General features: G+C 41.1%; 1 protein-coding gene across 3 annotated transcripts in view; it reads left to right on the forward strand.

Moving 5' to 3' along the window:
- ranbp17 (RAN binding protein 17) overlaps positions 1 to 19,265 on the forward strand; it is a 229,263-nt gene extending 209,998 nt beyond the window's left edge. For all 3 annotated transcript variants that reach the window (XM_062958006.1, XM_062958013.1, XM_062958017.1), the window contains 3 exons: positions 3,827 to 3,925; positions 17,573 to 17,700; positions 18,803 to 19,265. In XM_062958006.1, coding sequence (XP_062814076.1) covers positions 3,827 to 3,925; positions 17,573 to 17,700; positions 18,803 to 18,899 — 324 coding nt within the window. In that variant the 3' untranslated portion in view covers positions 18,900 to 19,265. The remainder of the gene's footprint in view (positions 1 to 3,826; positions 3,926 to 17,572; positions 17,701 to 18,802) is intronic.
- The last annotated feature ends 770 nt before the right edge of the window (positions 19,266 to 20,035 follow it).

Consider the following 20,035-nt stretch of genomic DNA (forward strand, 5'->3'; position numbering starts at 1 on the left):
TTTCAAAAACCTTGTTAGAAATCCTTAAATTATATATGTTTTTGCCATCATGGCATTGTGCATCCAGAGGGCATTAGCCAGCTGTGTGCCACTCCCATGAACTGCCCTGAAGCAGCTTGCTTTTGGTGATAGGGTTCATTGCTTTTTCCTTTGGACTAAGCTCTGAATTATCCCCCTTTGAAAAGGATAGGCAATAAATCCAGATATTCCTTCACATTTTCCTTTGTTGTAAATTGTCCAAAAGCACTTTATCATTGTTTTTAACCTGAATCCTTTCCAGTTTGCCAAGATCCTTCTTAAAATATTACCTTGAAAACTTGACATGACATATGCAGTTTTCCTCTCTGAGACAGAGCAGCAGAGCCATGCATTTACACTCTACACCATTAGAAAGCAATCTAAAATGACCTTTCATCTTTTTGCATCAGTATCAGTGGGAATTCATGTTTAACATAGTCTTGTATCTTTGCATCAGTTGAGCTTGGAACTTGATTGTTATGTTCTGCCATCTCTATAAATATTATTGTGTTTGTATTCTGTGAATTATAGTAAGACATAATATACTGTGTTGTTGTGCATGGGGGTTATGCAAGTATATTATGTAAGCATGTGCCATCAAGTCCCCTCAGAGGTAGTTTTCCCAGTTCCTTTCTCTGAGATATCGCCAAAAGCACATGATACTCACCAGCATATTGGGTCGTTTAAGGCAAGTGGCCTGTTTAGAGGAACAGGGAGTATTCAAAAATTTAGATGTGGTTGGTATCTAGCAGAGAGGTTGAAAGAACAATTGAAGACTGATGGACAGCAGTTATGTTGAGTTACGGGGGTAGAACTCAGAGAGTGGGTTGTTGTTTTGGTTGATGGTGACGATTTGCCGTGACTCAACATATTTGTTGTGAGCAACAGTAACGTATAGGAAAGAGCCAATCTGAAACCACATATGCTTCCCTACTATGGGTACTGAGAAATATTGTCACTGTTTAACAACATGGGCAGACCTCTAAGAAGCATCACCTCTGTTCTGCATTAGGTACAGCTTTCCTAATGTCTGGCTGTCTTGCATCAAATGTTCCTTGGTTTCAAAATTTCTCTACAGTGAGAAATTTTATTTTGTAATTCTACACGCTGATTGATACACATGATCACTGCCCTGAGAACAATTGTCAGCAAAAATCCTGAAAGCACCATTTTGTGTTCACCTTCTAATAAAAAAACAGCAAGGTTTAAACATGAAAGCAAAACTTGAATATGTACAGTAGAGTCTCACTTATCCAACGTTCTGGATTATCCAACGCATTTTTGTAATCAATGTTTTCAATACATCGTGATATTTTGGTGCTAAATTCGTAAATACAGTAATTACTACATAGCATTACTACATATTGAACTACTTTTTCTGTCAAATTTGTTGTATAACATGATGTTTGGGTGCTTAATTTGTAAAATCAATGATGTTTAATAGGCTTTTTTTAATCTCTCCTTATTATCCAACATATTTGCTTATCCAACGTTCTGACGTCCCGTTTACGTTGGATAAGTGAGACTCTACTGTACTTTATACTGTTTTCTTCCCATAGCTCTAGATACAGTTTCAAGACAATTCATGGTCTTTCTGTAGCAAACCGCTTACAAAAGTAGGCCACAGGCAGTACAGTAGAGTCTCTCTTATCCAAGCTTCACTTATCCAATGTTCTGTATTATCCAATGCAGTTTGCCTTTTAGTACTCAATGTTTTTGTAGTCAATGTTTTCAATACATTGTGATATTTTGGTGCTAAATTTATAGATACAATAATTACTACATAATGTTACCATATATTAAACTGCTTTTTCTGTCAATTTGTTGTAAAACATGATGTTTTATGCTTAATTTGTAAAATCATAACGTAATTTGATGTTTAATAGGCTTTTCCTTAATCCCTCCTTATTATCCAACATTTTCGCTTATCCAACATTCTGCCAGCTTGTTTATGTTGGCGAGACTCTACTGTACCTAATATTCACATTGCATGACAATGCCAACTTTGGAGTTGCCAGCACTTGAGTCAAAGTTCAATGTTGACCCAACTCCATTCTCTACCAAGCAGTGTGTTCTGACTTAACACCCTGCACAAGAATGCAGTGACATCACACCCTAGTACCTTACAGAAACTTCTTTGCATTATTATTATTATTAAAGTTGATTAAAAGGATATAAAGAAAGCATCATAAAACCACATATCAAGAAATATAGGTCAATTGACCTATAATGTATTAATTTAGAAAAATAGGAGATATTATAGATTTTTAAACAAATATAAATCCTATAGTAAGAGTGAGAAAGGAAACAGTCTTTCATATCTCATATCACTCTTTCTATGAATTTTCTAGGTCTTCCAAGGAGTCTATATAGTAACTTCCAGTGTCAGTCAATAGGTTTCACTAATATCTACAGTTTTCTACTTCCATGTTAATTTCATGGAAATAATTACTAAATCACTAAATAATTACTTGAGTCTCCCAAGTAGAAAAGGATCTCTCTTTCGTAAGCATACTCATGGTTTTTTCTCAACCCCTCATCATGACTTCTCTTGCATCAGTGTTCTATCTGGATAGATATCATTGGGAACACCTATAGAAATAGGTTCCAAAATAATATCAGTCCTATTTATCCTCTTACAGGGGGATGACGCTTGATACTAATCGCTGAGAAGATCTCTGTCTGAATAACATCAAAACTTTTCTCTCTTTCAAAGTGTAATTTACTTTAACAGTGTATTGTAGTTTTTATACCTCAAAACGAGCACTAAGCACCATTCCAGCTTACTTGCATGTTTCTAACTTTCCTTTCCCCAGCACTTAGCAATACGTCAATATGTGTATCTGTGACTAGAACTAACCCTAGAACATATAATTCATCCACAACTGAAATGGCAGTAAAATAGCTGTTTTGACACTATGTAGAGATTTTGTCACTATCCTAAGAAACGGCCTTGGTTTTTGTTTTAAATGTTTCAGTGTCAGGAAATGAATGATTTGAAAGTTACATAGGAGATTATATTTAGTGTCCATTGTGTAACATCCTTTAAAAAAATCTATATACTTGACTAATAACTTGCCACCATTCCGCACTAGCATTGATGAAGGAATCAGTTGCTTGTACCATACAGTATGCTGTTTGTGTTGAAGCATCAAGTAATGTTTGATAATTCCTTGTTCTGAGTGATTTGGAGAGCTGAAATGATCTTTTTTTTCATTTAGTGAAACATGTTGTTTGACTTATTCTTAGGCAGCTATTATTACAGTCTGGCTTGCAATGCGTGTCGGTTCTCTGGAGACACAACTGCCTGCAACTTACTGGCACTGAAGAAATCATTGAAGGATTTTCCACATTTTCCTTATATTTGAGATTGAGATGAATATTTTCATTTCTGAAATTCCTTTATTGTATTCCACCTTCTAGCCCAAATTTTACAAATATAGGTATATTAATCTATATTTATTTTGGTTTTATATGTGGAATACCATGGTTGTGAACATCCATTCTTCATTACTTTTTTCACTCACATGAAATTCCACACAGTACAGGAATACAAAATTTTGAGATATTTTAGTCATCTTGAATGTCAGAAGTAATTGGTTTCAACAAGTGACAGAATTGTGCTCTTAGAAGTAGATTTCTGGGTTTTTCGTTTTCAGTAAAGGTATGCTTGACTGGTTTGCACTGTTGTTATGTGCCTGGTGCCAAATGAGCCCCACAAAATCACAGCTGAATATGGAGCAGGAATATATATCAATTGGCAGTGTATATTTATATTTTTCTTTTTAAAAAATTGTCTTTCTTTCAGATGATGTCGATTCTTATGAACACCATCATTTTTGAGGATTGCAGAAACCAATGGTCTGTGTCAAGACCCCTCTTGGGGCTCATACTCCTCAATGAGAAAGTAAGTGCACCAGAATGAGAACTTGTAGCCAGGTGAAAAAGCTGTTCAAGTCTGTGAATTGCAGTACAGGGAGTCTTCAAGTTACAAACAAGATAGGATCTGTAGGTTTGTTCTTAAGTTGAATTTGTATGCAAGTTGGAACAGGTTCATTTTTAAGTATAACTCTAGCCAAAGATAGATAGATAGATAGATAGATAGATAGATAGATAGATAGATAGATAGATAGATAGATAGATAGAAAAAAGATTTGGATAGCATAGGAAAGGGTTAACACCTCTGTGGTGTTTGTTTTGCTGTCTGTGTCCCTGTACAGAAGATTTCACTTTACTTTCTGTACCAGTGATAATTGGAATTTGAAAAAAAAAACTTGTTGTGGAAACAAGAAATGGTGATAAAGCTTCAGTGGAGACACCTTTTCTCCATAACAACTCTTTCAGGAGCAAATTTCCCCTCCAAGGAATAGATTTCTCTCACTTCCTGTCATCTCACCCCCATTTGTAAATTATGAGTCGATTGTTAGTTGGATGTTTGAAACTCGGGGACTGCCTGTTCTTGAATTTAGTAGATAAACTGTGTCTTGTATCGATTAATAAGAGCACTGTGGTGTCGGTGAATAAATCTCATGGATCATGCCTGAGAGAGACTCCCGCAGTACTAAGGGGAGACCCTTCCTTCTTTACATATAAAGTGGGACTCGTTCCTTTCCATACAAAAAGCATATTTCTGCTTTAGCACTGGACCCATATATACTACCATATAATGCAGTTTGAAACTGCATTATATGGCCAGTGTGGACTCATATAATGGAGTTCAATGCAGTTAAAACCACATTATGTGAGTCTACGCTGAACATATCCCCAGCATATCCGCTCTGAGTCCCCTTCGGGGTGAGAAGGGCGGGATATAAATGTATTAAATAAATAAATAAAACATCCACAGTCCTTATTTAGACAATCTTTGATGCACAAATTTTACCTATCCCTTATAATTGACAATGTTTACCTTGAAGTCCTGTTTACTGGTATTTGAATCCTTGATGGAGTATATTGATTTGGATTTGAAATTTTATGTCTGTTTTTAATAGAATTGTTTTGGTTCTGTCTTATGATGTTGTTTATTATGTTTACTAGGTTTAACTTTGTCGTGTGGTGTTTTTTGACAATTGATTGTTTTTTATGCTCATGTTCGAAACCGCCCTGAGTTCTCTCAATGAGATGGAGCAGTATATAAATAACGTTTATTATTATTATTATTATTATCATTACTTTTTTAAATTATTATTATTATTATTATTATTTTATTATGACACAGCAAACAAGATAGATATGCTGGATTTCATATCACAAAATCACAAGTCGAACACTTCCCAAGTGTCTAGGACTGTGTGATGTATTTTCGGATGATGCGCGCAGATCCCAGCAGGGTGGCCTTTTGCAATTGGTAGATCGTAATTTTGTGAATGTCTATTGTTTCCAAATGCCGGCTGAGATCTTTTGGCACGGCACCCAATGTGCCCATCACCACCAGGACCATCTGCACTGGTTTCTGCCAGAGTCTTTGAAGTTCAATCTTGCGGTCCTGATAGCGGCTGAGTTTTTCTTGTTGTTTTTCATCAATGCGACTGTCACCTGGGATGGCGACATCAATGATCCAAACCTTTTTCTTTTCCACAACTGTGATGTCTGGTGTGTTGTGTTCCAGAACTTTGTCAGTCTGGATTCGGATTGTCTGGATTGTTTTATTTGTCATCACCCCAGGAGCCCTTGGGGGCAGGGAATTGATGGATGGATCAAATAATCAGACAGAGAAGATCTTTTACATTTGACAAACAGTTGGCTCATCTTAATGACCTTTGATTGTGCGTGTATCTACACTCTAGAACTAAAGTAGTATGACTCCACTTTATCTGCCGTAGCACAATGCTATGGAATAATGGGAGTTGTAGATTTGTGAGGCAGCAGTACTCTTTGGAACTCACTCTGCCCTGCTATAAGTTGCATAATTTCTTTTGAGCGTGCTATCTGTGTAATAGTTGCACACTGACAAAATGGGGTTGTACTTCTCCTATATTATCTATTCAAGATTTTGAGGGGCTGAAAATTCAACACTGCTAGAATGTTTCAAAGTACTTCACAACGTTGGCTTGGGCAGGCACAGTCCCAAATATGTAGCAGCACCCAGAAACACTCATTTTATATCTTAAGATTCCCACTGAAACCTTTGGTTTTCCAGCTTTGGGGACCTTTTTCAGATGAGTCTCTTTTGCAGAGGTTGCACATGAAAATAGAGCTCTATGGATTCATACCACTGGCCCAAAGGTCCCAGTTTCAATACAGTGATGGGAGCCAGTCTGAACTCCTGCTGCAGATGCCAAGGGATTGCTCCTGAAGATATTGACCTGTAGTGCTCTCCATTCTTCAGTGCGAGTTCTGACTTTATTCCAAATCCGTTTATCTCCTGGGCAGTCACAAGTGGCAGTGCATTACTGCTTTGGAGAATGAATTGTCTATACAATAAGAGGGTGCTGGGAAAAAATCAGACACTAAGATTAGCAGCAGCCGCATACATTAAAATTCAAACTGAAATCCCAGCCCTGGTAGGAAACTAATAGAAGAAGAAAATATATCAAGTATAGAAGCGCCGTCTCATCATTCACCTGTGCTGAAGGATCCAATTTTAACCATATCCAATAGCACTGTCATTCATCTTCTTGGTGTATTATTGTGATTTAAATCCAAGCTCCATACGAGGAGCAGTTCTTTTAAAATGATTGAGAGGGAATAAGGGCAAATTCAGTGTTTAGAAAAAGTTTATGACATCACAATATTATCCTTTACAGATGGAAGCAATATTTCCTACTTTGGGAGGAAAACTAATCATTTTCTATCTGCCCTGAGTCACTGCATCATTATAAAAAGGCGGAAATAAGTAGTCGTATGCATTCCCAATCTTGTTCTCAGCAACACTTTAGCCAATGCCTCTGATTTATAGTATTAAGTATTATCCTGGCTTTATATTAATTATGTGGTTTTGATTTTAGCAGCTTTAGTGTAAGAAGGAATTAAATATTTCACAAGAAGATACAGCTATGCAATCATGAATAGTAAGATATATACGCCCAGCTCCACTTACTTCCTTCTGGAACGATATTGCATTCTAATGATCATGGAGCCTGGTTAGCTGCAGAATGTATATGCGCCATTATTTATGAGCAGGTCCTCTCTAGACCTAGTCACTTTGGACTTATCTGCATTAGAGAGGCAGTCAGTTAAGCCTGGTTTTTGGGGGGAGAGGGAATATGAATATAGATAAATCAAACCAACAGCAAATATTATATGTTTCCCACGTACCAATAGCATTCATGGCTCCAATTTCCAAAAAGCTAGCAGTAAAGTGCTGATAGGTGGTTTGCTTTAGGTTCATGGCCCCGGCATTACGTTGAATGCAACTTGGAGATGAGTCACTGGGGTGCATTCCTTGTCTACACATGTCTGAAAGGAAGGGTAAACATGTAATTTCCTGATTGTTCTGTCAGTGATTCTAGGCGATTGTATGATACCAATTTATCATTACTTATTGCTGTATTTGTACTCTTTCCTTCAGGTAGTACATGGTCCTCTCCATAGTTTGCTTTACCACAACCCTATTGTATAGATTAGGCTAAGAAGGAGGGATGGAGCCAGAGTTCTTCAGAGAATTTAACAGCTAATTGGAGATTTAAACCCAAGATTTCTTGTTTCTAATCTGATTTCTCAAATTGGATTAGTGAATGGTTTTTCATTTTATGAATATAGTGGGATTTTGGTATCCACTAGGGTTTGATTCCAGTCCCCACCCAGCCCTGTGGATGCTCAAATTTTATACTATATACTAAAATGATGTCTCTTATATGAAATGACAAAATCAGGGCTAGCTTTTGGGATTTAATATTTTCAAGCCATGGATGGTTGAGTCTGTAGATGCAGAATCTGTGGATAAGAAGGGTCAACAGCATACATTAGCAAGAAAGTAATAAATCTCTTGGAGCCCCGGTGGCGAAGTGTGTTAAAGCACTGAGCTGCTGAATTTGCAGATCGAAAGGTCGCAGGTTCAAATTCCGGGAGCGGAGTGAGCACCCGCTGTTAGCTCCAGCTTCTGCCAACCTAGCAGTTCGAAAATATGCCAATGTGAGTAGATCAATAGGTACCACTCTGGCGGGAAGGTAACGGCGCTCCATGCAGTCATGCTGGCCACATGACCTTGGAAGTGTCTACAGACAATGCCGGCTCTTCGACTTAGAAATGGAGATGAGCACCAGCCCCCAGAGTCAGACATGACTGGACTTAACGTCAGGGGAAAAATTTTACCTTTTTAAATAAATCTCTGCTACATAAAATAAAATAATAGAAAAGGGCAAGATAGCTGGTTGGTATCCTTGAAGTGACTGGCTTGACCTTGAAGGAGCTGGGGCTGACAACAGCTGACAGGGAGCTCTGGCATGGGCTGGTCCATGAGGTCATGAAGAATCGGAAGCAACTGAACGAATAAACAACAACAATTGCTGCTATTCTGCATCTTTCTTAAAATTGAGTAACAGATAAAAAGTCTGACTTGCCCAAATCTTTGCAGTCTTTTTGTTGGGTGCATCAGTTGAGAAGGTTCCTAGAGGAGTGGAGGCATTAAGATTGGGTGAAGGTGCCTTTCCTCATAAGCAAAGAGGAGCTCTACCAGGAGGAATGTAATGGATCCATTTGCCCTAAACCACAAGTTCCAGTTGCTGGAGACAACTGCCAGTGATATTGCACTATACCAAAAAATGCTTCATTTTCCATTTTCTTAGCACTGGTCTTACTGGGCTTCTTGGGTGCAGCATCCATGTAAAGAGATTGGTTGAAAAGTGTGTCTTTTCACCGCCTGGTTACCAGGAGGTGAAAACACACATCTTCCACTCTACCTATTTAAACCTACAGAGCATTGGATGAGGCTGCACACCTCTCCATCTCCATGTGGAATTACATCATAACTGATCTTCATGGTAGAACGTATCTTAGAAGCTATGTAGGTAAAGGTAAAGGTTTTCCTTGACATTAAGTCTAGTCATGTCTGACTCTGGGAGTTGGTGCTAATCTCCATTTTTAAGCCAAAGAGCTGGCGTTGTCTGTAGACACCTCCAAGGTCATGTGGCCAGCAAGACTGCATGGAGCGCCATTAGAAGCTAAATAATCAATAAATAAAATATAAATATAATTCCAAAACGAATTTTAAAGTGTAGCCATTGTGTTCTTCCAAAAGCCCAGGTGTGGGCCCCTAGCTCCACTGCACCTACAGCTACCTTAGATATGTATTGAAGAGGGCTAGAGAAAACATTTTTATTGAAATGTGAAATTCTGTACAAAATCCTTTTATTTTGAAGGTGCAAATGACTTTTTTCATTGTGAAGTATTTCCTGGGCGCTCCCATCATTACTAAGAACTTTCCCATTCTCCCAAGTCGGTTTAAATTAACCTAGTACTTTCCAAAATGAAACGTATCTGTACTTGCCTTGTGTATTTCCACATTTGCAAAACTATATAATTGTTGTCAGTAAACACAGCTATTGTTTCCAAACAGAAGGGAAAGAAGAAAGCTAGCATTAAAATATTATCTGAATGCTTAATTCGTGTAATATTGCTAACATCTGTCAGCACTTTGACTATAACTTTTGCATAATGTGGAAATTAATTTTAAAAAATGAGAATAAGACATTATCAGTGGGAGGGAGAGAAAAAGGGCAAATGGGAGAGAGAGAAAACATGGCATATTTCAAGAAAAAGATTGGATAGAATTTGTCAGTCAACCGGATTTTAAAAAGAACTGGAAACTCTCGATGTATCTAGAGATAGTTTCATCTTCATCGATGTATCTAGAGATAGTTTCATTTAGGCACCCTGTTGGGGGACAGTCTCATGATTCACTGATCTATTTCTGAAAATGCTGAACTATAGCATCAAATCCCATCAGTGGTTGAAAAAATACACCAGTATGCTCAAAGTTTTCCCAGAGTAAGAGGCGTGTTTCAGTTTTTTTATTATGTCTAGGTAAGCATTAGTAACTGTCACTGTAGCCTCTTTTTTGTCTGAAAGAGTTGAGTTTTGTTTTTCATGACAATGTTTTTACATGTTTTTGCTTGTCATTTTTATCTTGTATTCGCATATGTACCCATCGATGCCTGACTGTCGAAGGAGCTACTGCTTCCCTGCTTTCATCCCATCTTTCTCTTTTCTTTCCCTCATACCTTTCCCTCTTTCCATTACCTCCCTCCCATCTTCTCCATTCCTATCTTTCCCTTCTTTTTCTCTTTCTTTCTTTCCTTTACCTCCCCTTTCTCCCTTCTCCAGCTCTGAGAGGGCCTACTTCACAATGTCTCCATGACAAAATGGCTCTCTTTGTGTCTCTTTCGTTCCTTTCTCGTGTCCCTTCATACAAATGTCACCTTTCTTTCCCAGTGACATCACAGAGAGCCACTTCGCCTAACAGCAGCCAATCCAATGACATCACAAAGAGCTACTGGATTGTCACCTAGGAACAGCCTTTGTGATACAAACAGACAGACATATTTTTTACATTTATATACATAGATATATTAAATTATCATGCTTTTGTGTGGATTTGTCACGACCCAGGCTACAGAGCACCAATAACCATACGCAGAGGCCAGATTCTATCTAATATCTTTATTAAGGAAATATATAAAGTTAATAAAAGCAAATGTAAAAGTTAGTCCAGAAGCAGACCTTTCAGGAAAGGTCAAAATTAGTCCAAAGAAACAATGTCCAATATGAAATATTAAGGTCCAAAGTTGTAATCCAATAACCGAAACACTCACTTTGCCAGGCAAAGTGAGGGGAGATGACAAGGTCCTTTAGTCCATGAACTTGAGCAAGGCTAGGAATTAACTTGATACTTGAAAACAAGGCTTGAATCGTGGCACAAGGTAACAAGGAACAAGAACAAGATCCGTGGAGTTACTTGGTAAAATCCGTGAAACAAGGCAAGGTTTAGTCCTGAAAGGCGAGGCAAGGTCCGTAGGTAAACAAGGCTGGGAAACAGGAGCGAAGGCTTGAAAACAAGAACAAGGCTTGAACAGGAACGAGGCTTGGATCGGAGCGCGCTGTCCAGACACAACTCGCTCCGGAGGCTGACGAATTGACTCCGCAAAGTTACTCCGCGGGTAAAACACCTATATAGAGTCTAACTTTCCCGCCGAGAGCAGTTCTCTGGGAACCAGAAACGAAAGCTAATCTCTGAGACCAGATGTTTGACTCCTTAAAGATTCTCATGGAAAGCAGGCTTAATTGGCTAAATTCTTAGCAATTATTCTAGCACTCCTGCGCGAGGCCGCTTCCAAACCTCTCTGTTGTTTACAAAACTCATGGCGAGAAAACACGGGAGATGTAGCCTCAGTGTTTGTTTGACATACTTCTGGAACATAACCCTCTTGCAGGTGCAAGGTTCCCAGATCTGGCTGGGAAGAATCTGTCTGGGAAGAATCCAGTTCTGACTGGGAAGGTAAAAAACCCAAGTTTTCTTCTTCATCAGGCATCACAATGTCATGAGCCCATGGGTCATCACACTATCCCCCTCCTCAAGCCCCCTCCCAAACTGGGACTCTCTCCCCGAGGCGCGAGGTCGTGGCTTGGCGGGATAGGTCTGATGAAAGCGACGGCGGACTGTGGAGGCGTCTTCCCAAGAGCGTTCCTCAGGGCCAAAACCCACCCAGTCAATGAGATATTGCAGGCGGCGGCGGTGAAAGCGAGAATCCAAAATGTCCTGGACCTCGAACTCGTCCTCCCCATCCACCAAAATAGGGACGGGGGCCGGTCGGTCTACATCTGGCCGCACACCATCCGCCGGAAGGAGCAGGGAGCGGTGAAACACTGGGTGAATGCGCATTGAACGCGGAAGTTGGAGTTTGAAAGTCACGGGGTTTAATTGCGCCACCACTGGATAGGGGCCAATGAAACGGGCATCTAACTTCCGGCAAGGGCGATGGGAGGGCAAAAAGCGAGTGGACAGAAAAACCCGATCTCCTACCTTGATTTCGGGGCCCGGCTGGCGATGTTTGTCCGCGTGACGTTTATAGTCCTCCTTGGCTTGTTCCAGTTGCTGGAGCAAAAGTTGTTGCACCGCTGTGAGTTCCTGCAGCCAATCTTCTGCTGCGGGAACTTCTGAAGTTTCAATGACAGGGGGAAAGAAACGTGGATGGAAGCCGTAGTTTGCAAAGAACGGCGTTTCTTTTGTAGAAGCCTGGACTCCATTGTTGTAGGCAAACTCCGACAGTGGTAACAGAGAAGCCCAATTGTCCTGTTGGTAGTTTACATAACAGCGAAGGTACTGTTCCAAAGTGGCATTGGTGCGCTCCGTTTGCCCATCCGTTTGGGGATGATGAGCTGAAGATAAACAAGAGTCTATGCCCAATAGTTTTTGTAGTGCCTTCCAGAAACGAGAGGTGAATTGGGAACCACGGTCTGTGACCAAACTCTTGGGCAATCCATGTAGTCTGAAAACATGTTGGAGGAATAAATCTGCAGTCTCTTGGGCCGTGGGAAGGCCTTCACAGGGAATGAAATGGGCTAACTTGGTGAAAAGGTCCACCACCACTAGGATCGTGGTGAATCCACAGGAAGGTGGTAAGTCAGTGATAAAATCCGCAGAAATTATTTCCCATGGGCGAGATGGGGTAGGAAGGGGGTGTAGAAGCCCTGAGGGCTTCTCCCTTCTTATCTTGGAGCGCTGGCATACTGGGCAGGTGTTGACATATTTTTCCACATCTTTGCGGATCTTGGGCCACCAGAAATCTCTTAGGATCAGATGCATGGTTTTAAATAGTCCGAAATGCCCTGCTGGTTTGCAGTCATGACACAGACGAAGTGCTTTTTCCCTGCCCGGTCCGGGTGGGATATAAACATGATTTCTATAGCAAAGCAGTCCATCTTTAAGCGAAAAGGGAAAATGCAGACCTTGACGAAGTTGGTCCTGTGCCCAGGCATCTGCTTGCTGACTAGCCCTGATTTCTTGAGCACAGATGGGTCCTGGAGTAGAGGGAGTTGAATCAATGGGAGTGGATTTGGTGTTCCCCACTGTGAGCGTGGCAAAGTTCTCGGGTTGTAGTAGTTGGGATTCAAAGGTCTCCTTGCGTCCTGCAGCGTATTCCGGTTTACGTGACAGGGCGTCTGCTTGCTTGGTTTGGGCTGGGGTCACATAATGAATCTGGAAGTTGAAACGTTCAAAGAATAAAGCCCAACGTTGCTGCCTCTGATTTAGCTTGCGGGCAGTTCTTAGATGTTCTAGATTCCGATGATCAGTGTGGACTTCAATGGGAAATTTGGCCCCTTCTAGCCAATGTCTCCAAGTTTCAAAAGCTGCCTTTATGGCTAATAGTTCTTTTTCCCAAATGGTATAGTTCCTCTCTGGTGCGGTTAGTTGACGAGAATAATAGGCACAAGGATGAAGGTGATCTCCCACCGGTTGTAGGAGCACAGCCCCAATTGCCACATCAGAGGCGTCCGCTTGCACCACAAAAAGGGTTTCAGGATCTGGATGCTGAAGGATTGGCTGGGATGTGAATAATTTCTTTAGTTGCTGGAACCCTTTCTCTGCTTGATCAGTCCAGCGGAAGGGCTGTTTTCCACGGATGCAGCTGGTGATTGGGTCAGACCAGCGGGCAAAATCTGGAATGAACTTGCGGTAATAGTTCGCGAACCCCAAGAATCGCTGCACCTCTTTCTTGTTGGTTGGCGCCCGCCATTCCAATACTGCTGAAACTTTTGTCGGGTCCATGGAGAGCCCTAGAGGCGAGATGCGGTACCCCAGGAAATCTACCTCTTGTAGATCAAAAGCGCATTTTTCCAGCTTGGCATAAAGTCCATGATCCCGCAATCGTTGTAACACCATTTTAACGTGGTTCTCATGTTCTGATTGTGATCTAGAAAACACCAAAAAATCGTCCAGGTAGATGATCAAGAACCGATCTAGATAGTCCTGAAAAATGTCATTGACAAAATGCTGGAACGTTGCGGGAGCTCTGCATAAACCATAATTCATAACTCGGGACTCGAATAATCCGAATTTAGTCTGGAAGGCGGTCTTCCACTCGTCCCCTTCTCTGATGCGAACTAGATTATAAGCCCCCCGTAGGTCCAGCTTGGTGTAGACCTTGGCTCCTCGAAGTCGGTCTAGTAGATCCGAGATTAAGGGCAGGGGATAGCTGTTCCGCTTAGTGATATTGTTCAATGCTCTATAGTCCACCACCAAGCGTAATTCCCCTGACTTCTTCTTCACAAACATCACTGGGGAGGCGGCTGGGGATTGAGAGGGTCTGATGAATCCCTTGCGAAGGTTTGTCTCTATGAATTCCCTGAGAGCTTCTTGCTCTGGTTCAGTCAGGGAGTAGAGATGCCCTCGCGGGATCGGGGCCCCCTCCACCAAGTCAATGGCACAGTCATAAGGTCTATGTGGGGGTAATTTTTCGGCTTCTTTTTCATTGAATACATCCCAATACTCGGAGTACTTCTTTGGCAAGGTGATAATGGGCTCGGTGTCTGTGGCATGGCAGACCTTGGCTACGAGGCAATGGTTTTGGCAGTACTTTGAAGCAAACTGCAGTTCTCTGTTGGACCAGGAGATGCTTGGGTCGTGAAGTGTCAGCCATGGAATCCCCAAAATCACAGGGAAATGGGGAACCTCAGTAACAAAGAAGGAAATCTCTTCCATATGTTCCCTTATCCACATCCTGGTGGGTTCCGACCACTGGCTTACGGGGCCCGTCTTGAGAGGGCGGCCATCGATGGCTTGCACCACACGGGCATTCTTGAAGTCATGATATTGTAATCCCAGAGAGTCGGCATACTCTCTATCAATGAAATTGTTGGTAGCTCCTGAGTCTATCATGGCGTGGATCATGACGGGTCCCTTTTTTGCTGACCATAAGGTGACCACTAGAAGGAACAGGACCCCGGTTGGCGGCTCTTGAATGGGTTTCTTGACCGGGTTGGCGAGCCTCTCTACGCCCGGTCGTTGGCTTCCCCCGCCGGCTGTGTGCCAGCCGCCTCAGACGCCTTCGTCTCCGTGGAGGACGCCGCCGCAAGACGGGCGGCGGGCTTCCCTTTGGCTGGGCACTCTCTGGCGAAGTGGCCCCCATTTCCGCAATACCAACAGAGATTTAGGCGTTGGCGGCGGGCCTTCTCGGCGGCATCTAATCTGGGACGCACATTGCCCAACTGCATCGGCACCTCCTCGCTCCCTCTGGGGTATGGGGATGGTGGTGGGGGTCTCCACACTGGACGCGGCTGAACGCTGGCGGGAGCGGGGGGTTTTGCCCCAGCTCTACCGCTCTGGCCTCGTACCCACTGTTTCCTGTTGGCAATCATGACTTCAGCCCGTAAACATTGATCGATGAGTGCTTCAAGCGTTTGGGGAGGATCCACCTTGGAGATTTCCTCCAGCATTTCAATGTTGAGACCCTCCCGAAATTGTCCTCTGAGGGCAACATCGTTCCAGCCGGTGTTGTGGGCCAGCACTCGGAACTCGGCTATGTACTGAGACATGGGTCTGTCTCCTTGGAAGAGGCGGCGGAGTTTGTGACCGGCTGCCTCCAAATTGTCCTCGATTCCCCAAGTCTCCTTAAGGTGGTCCAAGAAGCGTTGCGCTGATCTTAGGTGTGGAGAGGCTTGGTCGAACAGTGCCGTCGCCCAGTTGGCCGCTGGCCCGTCTAGAAGACTGTAAACCCACGCCACCTTGATGTCTTCTTGGGGAAACTCGGCAGCACGGGCCTCTAGATAAGCTTGGCATTGGCGACGGAAAACATGAACCTTAGAAGCTTCTCCAGTAAACTTGGTTGGCAACGCCATGGCCGGAAGACGGATTCCGCGTTCCTTCAAACCCTTTATTTCCCCATCCTGTGCATTGAGCTTATCACGGATTCGGTCCACCTCATCCTTGTCGATGGTGTAGGTAATCGGCTGGCCGCCCGGTCCAGGTCCGGCTCCGGTAGACATTCTGGCCGAGGTTAATTGGTGCTTAGGGTGGCGGAGTCAAACTGTCACGACCCAGGCTACAGAGCACCAATAACCATACGCAGAGGCCAGATTCTATCTAATATCTTTATTAAGGAAATATATAAAGTTAATAAAAGCAAATGTAAAAGTTAGTCCAGAAGCAGACCTTTCAGGAAAGGTCAAAATTAGTCCAAAGAAACAATGTCCAATATGAAATATTAAGGTCCAAAGTTGTAATCCAATAACCGAAACACTCACTTTGCCAGGCAAAGTGAGGGGAGATGACAAGGTCCTTTAGTCCATGAACTTGAGCAAGGCTAGGAATTAACTTGATACTTGAAAACAAGGCTTGAATCGTGGCACAAGGTAACAAGGAACAAGAACAAGATCCGTGGAGTTACTTGGTAAAATCCGTGAAACAAGGCAAGGTTTAGTCCTGAAAGGCGAGGCAAGGTCCGTAGGTAAACAAGGCTGGGAAACAGGAGCGAAGGCTTGAAAACAAGAACAAGGCTTGAACAGGAACGAGGCTTGGATCGGAGCGCGCTGTCCAGACACAACTCGCTCCGGAGGCTGACGAATTGACTCCGCAAAGTTACTCCGCGGGTAAAACACCTATATAGAGTCTAACTTTCCCGCCGAGAGCAGTTCTCTGGGAACCAGAAACGAAAGCTAATCTCTGAGACCAGATGTTTGACTCCTTAAAGATTCTCATGGAAAGCAGGCTTAATTGGCTAAATTCTTAGCAATTATTCTAGCACTCCTGCGCGAGGCCGCTTCCAAACCTCTCTGTTGTTTACAAAACTCATGGCGAGAAAACACGGGAGATGTAGCCTCAGTGTTTGTTTGACATACTTCTGGAACATAACCCTCTTGCAGGTGCAAGGTTCCCAGATCTGGCTGGGAAGAATCTGTCTGGGAAGAATCCAGTTCTGACTGGGAAGGTAAAAAACCCAAGTTTTCTTCTTCATCAGGCATCACAATGTCATGAGCAGGACTACAAGGCCCATGGGTCATCACAGGATTGCTGGGATTGCATTCATTGTACACATGAGTATCTGCTAGGCCTAGTGAAGTTGACTCAATCTATGTAGTTTATAATATGGTAGAGTCAACAGTCCCTCAAAAGTAGTGGTTCCCAACCTTTTTTTGACCAGGGACCACTCTCCAAAATTAGTACCAATCAGTTTCTGGTCAACTGTAGATTCGGTTTGGTTATTTGGGGTGCTGATTCAGAAAATTGCATTGGATAGACCACATCAGCTCTAGTTTTTGATACAGAACATATGCCATCCAGTAGTCGCCATCTGCTCACCCACAGAAAACCATATTTAATAATATAGAGCTGGTGTGATCTATCTAATGCAATTTTCTGAATCAGTACCTCAAATAACCCCAGGAACAGACCTAAAAACAAAACCAAGAAAAAACCTTTTAATTGGGCTGTGTTATTGTCTGTGAATTTTCACATTTGTGGGTCTGGAAATGGTATCAGTTGTTATTCCAGATAGAATGGAGCACCCCGTGCTTCCAAAGCTGAACTCATTCAAACATAGATTTGGAAATCTCACTCAGTAAACATACACTAATTATGCCCTTCATTTTTCTCCTAATGATTTGTCTTTTGTCTTTTCAGTATTTTAGTGAATTAAGGGCAGGGCTAATAAACAGTCAGCCTCCTGATAAACAAGAAGTTCTTCATCAATACTTCAGAAACCTAATGGAAGGTGTGGAGCAGAACCTTCTAGTAAAGAACAGAGACAGGTAAACCTACTGTATCCTGAATAGCTATTTTTTGTTTGTTTTATTTTTATTTGTTTCTTTTATATTCTCCCTGTTAGAGATTCAAAGCATTTTAGAAACTCGATACAATTGAAAAACCCTTTGTACAAAAGTTGGAACAATGACTGTCAACTACTATTGTTTTAAACACAAGTTAAAAACAGCATTAAAAAGAGCTTTAAAACATAATTACATAAAAACATTCCACACATGTGCATACACACATTAAAAGCTCTATGTGCTGCAACATACTCAAACCCAGTAGATGCATGGATGATAAGAATCTGCTTTAATAGAGAACCCAACTTCCTCCATTCATGATTTAAAAGCTAAGCAAACAGAAGAAATGTTTTTGAACATTTGGTTTCTCTTGATTGAATTTGTTAATAACCCATTGGAATTTTCTTTCATCAAGGTCACATGTTAATTTATGGAGCAATGTAGTTTCCAAAAGGAACCCAGGGTCAAATACGTTGTCTAGGTTGGAATTTCTCTATAGAATGTACTTCTTAATGTTTGTGTTTTAATTAGTTTGAAATGCTTTGTCTGTTCTATTTCATTACATAACCACTCGAATATTTTTACCACTTGATGTAGACAAGATACTCAGTACTGTGAAGGTGCAAAACGTTTTTATTATGGCACAAAAGCAAGGATGGTTCCTTGGACCAAAGCCTTGACAGAAATGGCTTGAGAGCAAGGGGGAAAAGTTTCATTTGCATAATTGGGTTGTGCCTTATTCTGTTTTGGTCATCTTTTTGTAAAGCATCCAGAAAGCTTTGGCTGTTGTGTGGTATAAAAAAGCAACACATTAAATAAAAATTCTCTAATAGTTAATTTTTAAAAACTCATTGATTCACATAATCCAAATATGATTATTGTGTAGCCAAATTTGTTAAAAGCTGTTTGAGATAGAAAGATAATTCTAGAAGTAGTAAAAGGAGGCTTGATTTAAAATTGTAGGAGTTTGCAATCCGTTTGTGTTGTATCAGTTGTCAGGCTATTATTATATTTGCAAATGATTTTTCTAAAGGCTTAAATGATAAGTACTTTTTAACTTCCCTTGGGGTCTTCTTGGTTCCAGATTCACCCAGAACATGTCCGTCTTCCGCAGAGACATGGCTGAAATCCTGCGCTGTGAGGGAGTGACGGAATCAAGCAGTTCAGACATGATGAGTTGATGCTGAACGTGAATGGTGTTTAAATAATAATGATCAGATTCTGAAAGTTGGGATGCCACGCTATATTGTTAGATAGGTTTTAACTTTCATAGAAAATATTTTTTTAAATAACTTCTGCCTGTTTGTATCTCTGGCATAAATGTAAGGATTTGTAACACTGGAAAATGTGTAAAATGAGACTTGGCATAAAGAGCCATTTTGAATTTTCCTGTCCAGGTTTCTTATTTCTTTTTTCAATTACATGGTGCCGAAATGGGACTTAACCAAAGACCAAAATACAATATGTGTTTTCTCCATGAAATTACATTTATTAGGGGTTTTAAATCTGCAATCTAACAAATAAACAATTTCATACATTCTTTTTTAGGTTCCTGGTGCTGTCTCGAGTTCTTTCATAACTTTATTCAAACTCTGAATGAACAGAAAGTATAATTTTAACCAATAAACATGGAAAAGTGTAGGATTTATGTCTAAGTGTACTGTCTGTAAAAAAGGGGTTAATGAAATGACAACTCATCTGGATTAAAGATAAAAATGAAAAAAGCGGTACTTTCCAAACTCAGAGGTGACAATCCATTTGTTAAATAGAGTGTAAATAAATTCTTATTTGATACAGTCCATCTTGAATGTTTCATTGTAGATCAAAATCCCATTTCCATAAAATGTACTTTGTTTAACTACTAAAGTATTTTTGAACAAGAGTAAAGTCAACTGTCACCAGAAGAACCCTGCAAGTAAATACTTTATGTCCTAGGTTATTTATTTTGTAAATAGTGGTTTCCAACAAGCAGCAGATTCATCTTTACTTACACAGAATTCTTAGAAGACTTCAATCATGGTCCTAAATAATACCTTCTAAAGGGTAAGGAACACTATGAAAAGATCCATTTCAGCTTTTAGGTCCATGGCATTGAATGCACTTGTTCTTTGAATTGATTTTTCAAAAAGTGTATTCAATGTGGGGGATAAAATTTCCCAAACTGATGGTCATTCTCTCTGCTGACTTTTCTTGGGAAGAATCATGTAATAGAAACCTGCCGGTACTTCCAAAGTTTTTTTTTATCAAATAAGCTTTGGGGGGAAATGACTACCATCTTAATGTTTCTCAGCTGGAGTCATTTTTTCAAGCTAAAGTT

The sequence above is a fragment of the Anolis carolinensis genome, chromosome 1, assembly GCF_035594765.1.
Source record: "Anolis carolinensis isolate JA03-04 chromosome 1, rAnoCar3.1.pri, whole genome shotgun sequence".
Classification (NCBI taxonomy): Eukaryota; Metazoa; Chordata; class Lepidosauria; order Squamata; family Dactyloidae; genus Anolis; species Anolis carolinensis.